General features: G+C 34.0%; 2 protein-coding genes across 2 annotated transcripts; one reads left to right on the top strand and one right to left on the bottom strand.

Moving 5' to 3' along the window:
• Positions 1 to 100: 100 nt before the first annotated feature.
• cript (cysteine-rich PDZ-binding protein) lies at positions 101 to 2,271 on the top strand. The gene is made up of 5 exons (XM_082151425.1): positions 101 to 219; positions 526 to 591; positions 690 to 744; positions 1,054 to 1,157; positions 1,235 to 2,271. The coding sequence occupies exons 1-5, from the start codon at positions 204 to 206 to the stop codon at positions 1,297 to 1,299; spliced, it is 306 nt and encodes a 101-aa protein (XP_082007551.1). The 5' UTR covers positions 101 to 203; the 3' UTR covers positions 1,300 to 2,271.
• A 44-nt stretch (positions 2,272 to 2,315) lies between these two features.
• On the bottom strand, positions 2,316 to 7,863 carry gch2 (GTP cyclohydrolase 2). Its single transcript, XM_082151422.1, has 6 exons — positions 7,411 to 7,863; positions 6,117 to 6,226; positions 5,816 to 5,871; positions 5,167 to 5,198; positions 3,907 to 3,991; positions 2,316 to 3,592 (listed from the first exon to the last, which is right to left on the bottom strand). The coding sequence occupies exons 1-6, from the start codon at positions 7,715 to 7,717 to the stop codon at positions 3,460 to 3,462; spliced, it is 723 nt and encodes a 240-aa protein (XP_082007548.1). The 5' UTR covers positions 7,718 to 7,863; the 3' UTR covers positions 2,316 to 3,459.
• Positions 7,864 to 13,249: the final 5,386 nt, after the last annotated feature.

The raw sequence follows: 13,249 nt of genomic DNA, 5'->3' as shown, positions 1-13,249 counted from the left end.
TGTATTATTATTATTATTATTGGATCAATATTTTAGACTATTTTACTTGCTTCTTGCTACTAAAGCATCTAGATTAATTAGCGTTTGTCGGGACTTTTATTTTGACAATCCTTCATGAAACGTCACTTTAGTCTAAGCAGTGTGTCTAGCTTCAGTTTTTACATCTGGAAGTATCTAGACGTAATAGCTACGATTTTGTGAAGATGGTTTGCGAGAAGTGTAAGTAGTTACATTGTAAACCATATTGTAAATCAAATTATTATTATTATTTTTAAACCAATATGTCTAAGTCATTAATATTGTGATTCGTATGTATTCAGTAGCTTTAGATCGCTAGCAAGATCACAGTAGCTAGAGAATTCTCAGAACCAAAACAGTCCACTGTGTAACGTTAACGGTAGTTAACGACCGTCGCCTGTGGTTCGCCTGTATCTCGACGATGATAATTAATATGTGCATAGTACTGACGTCAATGAAATGTGTGGGGTGTTTGACTTAATTAAGCATGTTTTGATGTTCCCCCAGGCGAGAAGAAACTGGGGCGAGTCATCACTCCTGATACCTGGAAAGATGGGGCTAGAAACACAACTGGTAAGTTGGATTAAAGCTTGGATAAAGCTACCCATTTGTATATTTGTGTTTATCCTTCGTCAACACTGTATACTAACATAAAAACTTTTATATTACAGAGAGTGGTGGTCGAAAGCTTAATGAAAATAAAATGCTGACATCAAAAAAAGCCAGGTGAGTTGCTTGAAATATGTCATGCTTAAACATTATAGTATTGTAGTGCATTTAAAGTCATAATGAAATCAAAATAGACTTTTCTTATTTTTTTATATGGAATATTACAGTTGTTGGAAGATTGCACAACGATCCAATCAATTCTCTATGGTCAAAATCAAGCCCCGTCCTACATTTTGTTTTCTTGTTCGAGAAGCTGTTTCACTCAGATATACGTTACAATAGGGAAGAAAATACTCCCATTCTTCATGTCAACTTCAAATGCGAGTTATGATGAACATAGTGAAAATATGTATGCCATTTTGACAGGTTTGATCCCTATGGCAAATCTGGATTTGCCACTTGCAGAATATGCAAAAGCTCTGTCCATCAGTCTGGTTCACACTACTGCCAGGGATGTGCTTACAAGAAAGGTGAGATGCTTAAATGCTCTTTTGTTTCTGCCACAAATATATATATATTCTCACCACCCCTCTCTTTCTACCTGCAGGAATTTGTGCCATGTGTGGGAAGAAGGTTATTGACACCAAGAACTACAAACAGACCTCAGTTTGATTTATTCTCTCTTGCTGGAGATTTTATGTTTAGCTGAGAAGGGGATGTTCGTGGATGATTATGTTGACTCTACTACGTGTTGAGAATGATCATTTAGGTTCACAAAAGAGTTTAATTTGCAGTGTTTTATGGGAAAGTGCTGTGAAAGGAGTGTACTGGATTATGACTTTATTTATATGAAAATATGTCAGTGGTATTTTTCTCTCACTTAACCTTAGAGCAATATATTGGTTTGCACTGTTTGGACAATGTAGATGCCTTCTTTAAGTATATTTGCTGGAGAATATTTTTTTGTAAATATTCTCATTCATTTTTAGTAAATCATTTATCATTTAATACTACTAAGCATTATGAAAAAAGAAAATCCATCCTCTTCATGGCAATTTATTGCCCTTTTAGTCTTAGTCATCGGACCTTACCAAACTCAAGGCTTTTACTTTTAAATGTCATCTCTTCCCCCAATTACGAAAAGATATAGATATCTATTTAGTTTGAAGTACTATTTTTTTCTACTGTTTTCAAGGCAATGTCACTACTGTAGAATCTAATGTAAATATGAAACAACAGACAGTGACATGCCAATATAAGACGGTGTACAGCAATGTTTATAGCCTGTTTCCACTTCTTATTGTCCCGCCATTGGTTCTTTTTGTGAACACTGTTGCAGATGTTTTCTGGAAATCTGTTTGTTGTTTCCTTTTTCAGTGATCATTTGGAATTACATACGTTTTGAATTTCTTTAGATTTGTTTAGATGTCTCAAATCCACATACTTAATATGATTTGTAGACAGTAACTGTTGCAAATGCTCTTACACTCTGTTTATTTTGCCTTATTTTTAGTGCAAGGCGGCACAACATAGCAATACTTAGATACTGTATAATATCATTCCCTTAATATCAGTTAAATTAAGAATTGACACCTGTACCATTGTGAGACTGTTTTTACCTCTGTAAATAAACTTGTGACAACATCTTGCAGAAATCAGTCTTTTGAATAAGAAAGCAGAGACTAATGCATTTCATAATGGTGCTTTAATGTTTTAGTTGGCATAGTTGACATCAGTTTTGTTTTATAAAATTCAGACAAATATATTATGTAAAAAATGTCAATATTCCAATGTCAATATTGGTTACTTCTAACCACATACAAATGATTCCCCAGATACATCACATTGAACCTTTCATTGACTTATATAACAATAAATCATGTTGGCTTATGACTCTTTGAATATTATCTAATCAGAGAACATGACAAAAATGTGACAAATGTGTTTTTTGTTTGTTTTTTAAAGTTATTTATAAATTAGTTCTAGTATCTTCATTTTGCAAAAAAAAAATTAATAAGGTTAGACAAGTATCTGAGGCAATATATTAATTTAGTAATTGTTAATCAGTAAGATAATAGAACAAATGAACTAACAGAAGAGGGGCAGCATGGGTTCAGTAGTAAAGTCTGAGATTGAGAGATGCTGGCACTGAAAATGTTACACTGGATGTACAATATTTTTTATATCTAAGTAATGTTTCCAATACTTCCCATTCAAAAGTTGTTAGTCTGTTTTTTAAATAAGTCTCTTATGCTCACCAAGGCTTAATTTATATGATCAAATATATATATAGTACAATAAATACAGTACTAATGTGAAATATTACATATTAAAATAACTTTTCAATTTTAATACATTTTAAGATGTAATTTATTCCAGTGATGACAAAGCTGAATTTTCAGCATCATTACTCCAGCCGTCACAGAAGTTCAGAAATCATTCTAATACTCTGATTTGGTGACCAAGAAACATTATATGTTAACTCATGCAATATGTTAATTTAGTAATTGTTATTCAGTAAAATAATAAAAATGACTCGTACATAATAATTCTATCAGTTTTAAGGCAGCCGTGTGAATGATTCAATGGCAGGTCTTTTTCTCAAAAGAAGTATTTAATGTAGAAACACTGATCCTTCAGTATTCACATTTTATATTTCAATATATGCAAACAGTGAGTTTCAGCTGTTGGCGATACAGCCGTGTCTCAGTAGCTGGTGGACAGATCTAACGGTCTGGCTCAGTGAGATTCTCTTAGCACCATGGAGGGTTTCAAACGTAGAGAATAATCATTGACCTTTTAGACACACGGAGTTGGCGCAGGTAAGTGTGATCACTTTGCACTTTTTGTCAGGGCGAGGAACTCCTCTCGGGCCTTCGGGTCCTCTCTGAATACACCCAGCATGGTACTGGTCACAGTACGGCTGTTCATCTTCTGCACTCCACGCATGACCATGCACATGTGACTACAACAACAAACATCCATTCAGGTCAGATTTTCATGCGAAGTGTATTTAATTCATAATTCATCAACCATGACAGTCACTGTAAGCAGAAGCTGAATGAAAGTACTGTATTCTGTTTTTTGAAGTTACCTGAATCTAATTGCATTGATCTGTATTAAGATTTATAAGAAAGAAGGCTAGGATGCAGTACAGTATTAGGTGTGTGTTTGCATACTTTGTATATGTTTACTATATTAGATAATATAACATCTAATAATTATACATAATCTGATTGAATGTTTTGTAAGACAGTGTTTTGTCTTTCAAATACTTACGCTGCCTCAATGACGACTGCCACACCGACAGGCTGCAAGGCCTCAGAGATTGCCATTGCTATTTGCTTTGTCAGGCGCTCTTGGACTGCAATAAGCAAAATTAAGAGTAAAACACTGAGGAAGCAACACTATCATGTTTGGTTGTGGCGAGGAGAGTTGATAGGCAGGAGCTACAACAGCAGTCGTTAATTTAAATTTACAAGACGACAGAAACACAGGAGCACTGAATAAACAAAGAGATAGAGATAAACACAACAAACTTAACATTAACATGAGAACGGACACTAGTTCAGTAGTCAGGACACTGATCAGGGAGTCGGCCATTTTAAGGGTTGTCTCAATCGCAAAATCCTACCATTGCACTGAAACGTTCGCTCCTTAAAAAGTCCCACAATGCACCTTAAAACCAGGGAGCATCGATGCTCACTATGTTCCCTTAACGGAAGTTCTGAAGCACGAAACATAAATCATGTGAGCTGAGCTGACTCACACATAATGATAAGCGATAGATGTTTTGTTTTTTCAAATACAAACCATTATTTAATTATATTCAGGCATAAACATCGCTGGACGGGTAATAAACATAATCTAGCTACACAAGGTCAACTAATAATTACAGGGAACACAGGGAAACAGGAACAGCATGGATTCAGTAGTAAAGTCTGAGATTGAGAGATGCTGGCACTGAAAATGTTACACTGGATTATGGTACAATATTTTTTTATATATCTAAGTAATGTTTCCAATACTTCCCATTCAAAAGTTATCAGTCTGTAAATCTTTTTAAAAAAGTCTCTTATGCTCACCAAGGCTTAATTTATATGATCAAAAATACATATAGTACAGTAAAAACAGTACTATTGTGAAATATTACATTTTAAAATAACTGTTTTCAATTTTAATACATTTTAAGATGTAATTTATTCCAGTGATGGCAAAGCTGAATTTTCAGCATCATTACTCCAGCCGTCACAGAAGTTCAGAAATCATTCTACTACTCTGATTTGGTGATCAAGAAACATTATTATTATTATTATTAATATTGAAAACATTTGGGCTTATTCATATATTTCTGTGGAAACCATGATCCATTTTTTCAGCATTTATTTGAAATATAAATCTTTTGCACCATTTCAAATGTCACTTTTGATCAATTTAATGCATCCTTGCTGAATAAAAAGTATTAACTTATTTAAAAAAAAGAAAAAAAGAAATCTAATTATTTCTATTTTCTTGTGGTACGTATCTAGTGATAGTTACCTTGAAGCCTGCGACTGTAGATTTCAACAATCCTAAAGAGGGACAAAATCCATAGTGTTAAAACACCAAAAATGTTATCAAACAGCCAATTTAATAGGTAGCTATTTCCTTAAGAGCAAGGAATGACAATATTAGCAGAATATTCCTGTTTTTTAGTATGCATGTTGTATGGCATTGTTCTGAGTATTTTTCTATAAATATTGTTTTCTAAATTTATAACTATAGTGTAAGAATTTTTTGTGATAAGGTTATATCCTTTAGATATAAAGGCAGCTGTCTGTGTGTATTTTACTCAGGCAAAGGAAGCACTAGGCTGCACATTATATTTTTTGTGAGGGCAGCAATGTTAATGGTTCCCACAACCACCCCACAGTGGAGGTGGGAGTTGAGGGGGATTTCCTCAGCGCCAGAGGTCAGCTAGTCTGGCGTTTTTCAGATGGGACAGGATACTGTGCCAGGCTTTGGATCTAAGCTTCACGTGAATGGGCTGTGATAACAGAAGAACTCAGCCACTTGTAACTAATATGTTCTTTTTTTCGGTCCCACTCTGATGTGAGAACAAGGCCCTTTATCATCCGTCTGAGACTGGCACACTAAATTGTGTGTGTGTGTGTGTGTGTGTGTGTGTGTGTGTGTGTTATATACTCACCTTGCAAGCTTACTGAGTCCAACAACCTTTTTACTTGGCAGATATCCTATGTGAACCTACAGATTAATTAACATAAAATAATTTATCAGTTTATTTCTTATGTAATACAGCTCATTGAAAAGAACCCATTGACCTGCCAGCACTAAACACACTCCCAGGCCTAGAAAAAAATGATGCGTCAATGATTCCCTCTCAATCCATGAAACCGGCTTGTCTAGCACTCAACATCAAGCAAACTTTAACATGGTCACAGAGTGGCTAAAAGCATTACAATCATTGATGGATTGATATTGAGACCTACCTTGCCAAAAAATGGTACTAGATGATGTTCACAAAGTGAAAACATGTCAATATCTTTCACAATAACTAGCTCCTCGTGGTCCTCATCAAAGATGGCATCATTAAGTATATCTGTAGAATATCAAAAAATATATATATAAACAAAAGTGAATTGCTTAACACATAACTTTGATGGTGTTTTGCTACCGGACACACATCATTTCCACATTAAAATCCTCTCATAAGTCAGGTCATTTCAGGAGAGAGGCAAAAACTTAGGAACTAAACTGTGATTAGTTTAAGTAGCCCATATAACACCAATTAGAATATTGAAGCGGGTGCTTTCACCATCTGTTGTTGACTAATTGAGCAATTCCAGAATTACGTATATGTAAACTATATAACCCCTCATCAAAGTAGTGGAATTGTCAGGCACACCAATGAGTAAAAAGACTGCCCAAACATTGCATACTGAAAAGTATTTGGATCAGAATAATATACAATTTTATTTAATAATTGTTATTATAATTTTTGGCTTTGACCAAATTGGTGAAGAGATAATAACTAGCATTATGTGGGGCCCTAGCACAATTGGCTATCTTAAAGTTGGCATGAAACAGAAGCTGTTTCTCAAATAAGAAAAATGTAGGATTGTTGCCGTTTGCTATGATGTCATATGAGTGACAGGTTGTCCCGCCCTCGCCATCAGATAATAGATGTTGTTGCAAGAGGGAGGGGATGTTACTTTGAATAAAGATTACAAAGGCAGATAATAACACGTTTATTGTAGCCTAAATACTGCAATATTACATAAAAAAAGGAATTGTCCATTTGGATTTCATGTTTAATTCATAAGGTGTATATTTCATATTTTGTGGTGTATTTGTGAAGTGTAAATCTGTAATAAAGAAACAAATTAGGAGAGTAGCCTATCCCAGCTGGAAGTGTTCAAGACATAGAAATGTTTAAGCAGATTCCATTTGACCGCTCAAGACACGTCAGCTCGCCCGCCATCTTGGAACGGTCAGCGTGTTCTTCACACACAGTAAGAATCAATGAAGCCACAACATTGCATAGATTCATAGAAACAGCCGCTAATGAGAAATCTATGTATAGCCTGCCCTATAACACATGGTTCAAGCAGCTTAGCTGCTGTTGCTATAGTAACCTCATCCAGTAAAACTTGTAATCTTACTTTGTTAAGTAAGTTTGTGCTAAAACGCTGTAAAGACTTGCGTAAAACGAAATCGTAGAATTCGAGTGAAATTTGTATAATGCTATCATTCTCTGAGAAAAAAAAAAAATAGCCTACTTACCATAGATGGTCTCGTGGTAGCCTTTGGTCAGGAACTGCATGGCCTTAGCTGCACGGAGTGGGGTTTTGAGGAGACCCTGCCGGTCAGTGTTCTCTCCCAGACCTCTCAGTATGGTTGTGTACGCCGCCTCCAGAGCAGGTAACCGCGACTCATCCTCCGCCTCTTTCCGGGATGTCTCGTTTTTGTGCTGGACAGCGACTTTTTTCGTATCGACTGTCAGTTCGCTAAAGCCATTACGGCAGAGATACTCTGTGACAATTTTGCCATTGCTAAAACCGTTCAAGTCTGCCGCCTTTTGGTACTCCATTGAATGTACTTTAAATGACTATTTAAAAGAGAATAAATTATTACTATTGATATGTAGTATAAAAAGGAAAGTTTAGTCGTAAATGCAGTCAGACGTCTATTCTTGGTCCTCAGGTATAGGCAGGAGATCGTCGGAGTGCTCTTGAGTTGAGATGCAGTTGCAGTCTAAAAGTCTCTCCCACTCAGCGTGGCATTTATAGGAGCCCTTCACTATCGCTGTGTCCAATTGAGCACGTCGGGATTTAGTGTGAGCACGGCACGCGCTCCACTGTGTTTTACACATGTCACACCCTTTTTATGGGGTGTAATTGAATAATGCGTTACAGTCATGCAAACGGCGGAAACTGATTCGTGATTTGCTAGTCTGAATGTAAAGACACAAATGAACGTCAAACGTTTGAGCATATGACCTCACGTGCTCACTCATAAGCTAGACCCCCATAAGCTGTATTAGACATGCCAAATTCTTTGAAAGTTTAAAATAAAAGCTTAACAATCATAATAAGAGTAGCGATATTAATAATTACACATAATACAGATGTTGTTGTGAAATATAATAGATAATATAATTTTCAATAGCAATTTAAAAGGCGCACACAAAAAGACCTACACATATTTGGGACTTCCAATTGACATCTATTGTGATTGAGCTTAAATGATATTTGATATCCTCTACCCCTAAATCTAAACCATTACACAAAACTATTTAGCAAATTAAAACATTTATTCATTATTTGTATGTTCATTAAGTCATAGTTTTCTCACATTCCTTATAGTATCATTTGGTTCCCATAATGCAATCAAAGCATTCATCCATTGAAGAAAGTTTAGAAATCATATGACTGAAAATATTAAAAATAGGGTTATTTCTCATAGCAGCATATCCAAGACTGATCTCTGTGACAAAGCTCGTTTCCCCAAAAAAGGTCAGTTTTTTATTTTTGCTTGAAATCCAATCATGTGAACGTCAGGCATGGGCCGATAAGGTGCTTTTAAAAAATCTTTAGATTTACAGTGGGTTATATCATGACTGTATGCAGGTAGACATTTGTATTTCATTAAAAAAAAATTAAAGAATGATGGATAAATGATTGAAAGCATGAACAATGAATGAATTATATGTATGAATTAACGTTTTGTAATTATGCAATTGTTACTTACAATGCTCAAATGATTTTGCTCAGAAAGTACAAAAGAACTCAGAATCCAAGATCATATGAGTGAAAGAGAGTAGTAAACTGACATTGGTACCCAAGAATTCATATTTGGTGTCCATGTGTGTATGGGGTGTGGGTTAAAGTAATTTCTTGCATTTTGCACTATGTAGGAGTTACAACGTTTTCATATGTGAATCTCTTTGGTGGCCGTCGTTGTCGAGCTCCAGATGGTTCCTCTACAGGATTCCTCTGCACAGTTGTGTTGATCAGGTAAACGTTGCTCTTCAGCAGGTACGTTTTGTTCAGGAAAGTATTGTTCAGGTAGGATACCTGTTGTTCTTCAGTAGGTGTTGTTTGGTCTTTAACCCCTTACCTGTCACCCCCCTTTTTGAGAATGGACATTAAAATGCACTATTCAAGCTTAAATTGTTGTAATTCAAGAATGCTTTGGAGTATAGACCCAAGTTTGGTCTTGTTTTAAAGGGTAAAAAATGCAGACTATTAGAAGTGAAAGCACTTCAAAAAATTAAAGTATGAAAAAGTTATGGAAGTTTAAATTTACATTAAATCAAATATAATTTATTTAATATTTGTCTTTTATATAAAATATATATCAAAGCCATATATCTAACCAAGTTGTGTTCCAAATTTGAAGTTGATATCACAAAAATCGAAGTTTCCATGAGATTTTGTTTAGGCGTATTACCAAAAATAGCCACCGGGTGTCATTGAATTCCATTGAATTTAACTGTATGCATTCTACCATAACAAATTAATACATTTCTGTCCAAATATCACTTCTGTCACAAAATATGCAACCTTGAAACTCAGACCTTTTTGACAATATGTGTTTTGTCAAGATTAGAAAATATTTTGATCATAAATTATGAAACATGACGACGCCCAAAAGGGGAGGAGCCTGATAAAATAATTTAGAGTACCGTTTCTATGGTAACACAATGTCCAATTTCAAAACAGTTTTCACATGATGAATTCTGAGATCGTAAGCTTTCAAATGATACCTAATTTATGATAACTACTAAAATATGTGATGTAATAAAAAAGGCAATAAAAAAGATAATATTATATTTTAGAGGATAATATGTATATTATACTTTTTAGAGGATAATATAATTTTATAAATTTTTTTTATTGACAAATACTAGATTAAATGTTTTATTATGAACTTTTAGCATGAAAACCAAAGTTTCAATTATTAAAAGTGTGTGCGTCGACTTTTTGTGACAAACGCCAGAAACGCCTGTTATCATGTAGATTTTTTGAGGTGCGCTCTTGTCATAAATTCATCTATTACTGTTCCGGCATAAATTGTAACAAAAAACAATGCTGAAATATCTATTAAGGAGTCTTAGAGCTTTCCAACGATATATAGGTTGTCATGACTAGATAAGGATTTAATAGTAATATAGTGAAGTAAATTTAGGTTGCCCGTATACGGGCAAGTGACAGTTAAGGGGTTTGGCATGTGACAAGTACATCTTGTTCCGATTCAGCTAGATGTGGCAACCCAGTCGATTTTGTTGGGCCCTAAACTGGTAGGGCTTTACTTGGACATAGTAGGCCTACTCATCGTTTTGGAATTATGCAATTGTTACTTACAATGCTCCAGTATACTCAAATGATTTTGCTCAGAAAGTACAAAAGAACACAGAATCCAAGATCATATAACCAAAAGGAGATTACACCATTATGCAATGTACAAAAATAACCCAGCAGCTCCATTGCATTAATATATTGCGTCACCTGACCTTTTTTCCCCTTGTGATGATGATGAAGGGCTCTGGTAAGTCTGGCCTTTGAGAGGTGAAATGGAAAAGTGGCTGACTGACCAAAAGAATAATTTGTTCCTTGGAAAAATATCCATGCTGAAACATCACAATGGAATTCAAGGGATGAACAGTTTCAGGTTCGGTGTGACATTATACAAGACAATTGTAGCAACTCATGTAATAACAAGGCATTTTGTAATAACTGCACATACCTTTTTGTTGTCAAATAAAAAAAAAAGATTTAATATTATCATTTAACTAATTGCCTAAGTGTCTTTGGCTTATGCAAATATAAGTACTACTAATAATACTGATATCCACATGAATAATAATAGTATAGTAGTACAGCAGTAGTAATAAAAAAAATTATAATAATTGTGTGGATATTTAAATCTGGTGCATTTAGTTGGATTATGATTTACATTTTAAAACTGTAAAGGAATACCAATGCAGCTCCATTGAACACAGAATCCATTGAACTCAGAATTATTTTTATTATTATGTTTAATAATAAAAATAATAATTGCAAGAATATAAATCTGGTGCATTAGTTTAAGACTTTATTTAGATTTTTTAAATGTACTGTAATACGCGAATACAAATGTTTGTTTGTTGATGTTGTTTTTAAAAAAACGATTACAATTATGAAAATATGACAATGTTTTGGGTGAGTTTATAATGTAATATATTTCTTAGTATATATACATTAGTTAAGCTTTTTTGCCAAACAATGTATAATTATGGTATTCTGGAAATTATGTGGTTTAGTACAATTACATTTAAAATTTCTAATCATTTCTAAACTTTTCTGATTTGTAAAAGACAATAAGTGCAGATCCATTTGAGAGTCAAAAGAGTCGGCTCTTAAGTATAAGCTGAAAGGAAGGATCTGAATGGCCCACAAAAAAAAAAGAAAAAAGAAGAAGAGCTGTGTGCTCTGCTTAATGTAGACCTGCTTTTGACGTTGTACAAGGGTTATGCTCTTATTTTAACAGGCCTGACGTCATCAGTGTATGACAAGATCAAGATATCAGAGCATGGCATGAATCACAGCATCTATGCAAGTAGATCAAATAAGCCATGTTAATGTGGAGACCAGGCGAACAAAATGCTTTCCCCTCAGGCCACATGGGCTGTACATGACCCATGTGCATGAACAGAGGAAGAGTTTCCTGGAAAGATCATGCATGCATTTGTTGGGTTGATACATGTACATACTGCAAGATTTTGCCAAATTAATGATTTAACAGCTAAAACCCTTTTCTTTGTGAATTTAACAAAAGCTAGTTGTCCAAACTGAAAATCTGATATTTTAATTAATTCTCATATTAAAAAAATTAAATAAAAAAGCTCTAGAGTGAACACAGTAAAACTATATATTGGTGTTATTTTTACTATATTTTAGTATTATTTATATATTGCATTTAATTTATTCATATTTTGTATTAGCTTTTAATTTTAGAAATTTTCATATGTGCTTTTGCCATTTTTTGTAGTTTGTATTATTTCTATTTAGCTTTAATTTATTTTTATTTCAATTTAAGTGATTTTAGTACTTTAACTTCAACTTATTTCAGTTAGTTTCATCTAATATTTTATTTTATTTTAGCTTTACTTTAATTTACAAAAATGATTTTGAATAGTTTTAGTTTTAGAAAACAATAGCAACATTGACTAGGAAAAATTAAGGCTAAAGTTATAACTATATATAATAAAGAAAAACTTTGAACTTAAAGGTTGAAATGTGTTTTCAGGAAAATTATATTTTTCATGTCATGAATGTGTTCTCAGTGAACTATCGTTTCGTGGGCCATGATGGTGGAAATGTTCAAAAGCTTTTTTGAAACCAAGATCTACACTGTGTGAGAATTTGTTTCGGAAGTAAAAAGTGTTAAAAGTATAGTTATCCATCCATCCATTTTCCAAACTGCTAGTAGTGTTACAGGGATGCTAAAGCCTGCAGCGTCTCAGGCCTTGCAGGGAAACACCCTGTGAATAGCCATGAAAAGTTCGATTCACAGGGCAATTTTAGGTCTTTCTTATACAGTATATTACATTTGAACTGACCAGAATGGGTCTATGAAACATGTTTGTGATGTACAAATGAACTGCAATTAACAGACACATGTAAGGCCATACAGGAGATGTTAGAGCAGGAAAAGATATCTGTGCAAATCAGCGTGGAGAATTTCTTCACGCAGAGGACTTTTTTAAATTTGCTGATGACAAGAGGAACGAAAGCTGTGTCGATCACGCTTGAGATACAGGCCATATGAGAAACCATGTGTTCTGAAACAGAAGCTTCCCTTCACAAGAACATGCATTGTATACAGTACAATCTACGTTCAGCACGTGGTGAAACAAGTCAATAGTAAAATTGTATGACTTTAATAAGTAAAAAAAAAAAAAAAAAAAAAAAATTAAATCATGTCATTCCAAACCTGTATGACTATTTCTTCTGTTGACCTTAAAGAGGAAATTTTAAGAATATCATGGTCATTCTTCAGTGAATGTATACTACTGTTCAAATTTTTGTTAACAAATTAATACTTTTTAATTTCAAATTAATACTAAAAATGTATTTGA

The sequence above is a fragment of the Leuciscus leuciscus genome (assembly GCF_965113295.1).
Source record: "Leuciscus leuciscus genome assembly, chromosome: 21".
Taxonomy (NCBI): Eukaryota; Metazoa; Chordata; class Actinopteri; order Cypriniformes; family Leuciscidae; genus Leuciscus; species Leuciscus leuciscus.
This window is presented reverse-complemented; position numbering and strand designations above follow the sequence as displayed.

What these genes read in the sequence shown, in the direction of transcription:
- gch2 (XM_082151422.1), bottom strand. Translation starts at nt 7,717, where the DNA reads ATGGAGTACCAAAAGGCGGCAGACTTGAACGGTTTTAGCAATGGCAAA. An exon ending in CTACAGTCGCAGGCTTCAAG is followed by an intron (nt 3,992 to 5,166) that starts GTAACTATCACT and finishes TGCTTATTGCAG; the next exon opens with TCCAAGAGCGCCTGACAAAG. An exon ending in GCAGTCGTCATTGAGGCAGC is followed by an intron (nt 3,593 to 3,906) that starts GTAAGTATTTGA and finishes TTGTTGTTGTAG; the next exon opens with TCACATGTGCATGGTCATGC.
- cript (XM_082151425.1), top strand. An exon ending in TGGGGCTAGAAACACAACTG is followed by an intron (nt 592 to 689) that starts GTAAGTTGGATT and finishes TTTATATTACAG; the next exon opens with AGAGTGGTGGTCGAAAGCTT. An exon ending in CTGACATCAAAAAAAGCCAG is followed by an intron (nt 745 to 1,053) that starts GTGAGTTGCTTG and finishes CCATTTTGACAG; the next exon opens with GTTTGATCCCTATGGCAAAT.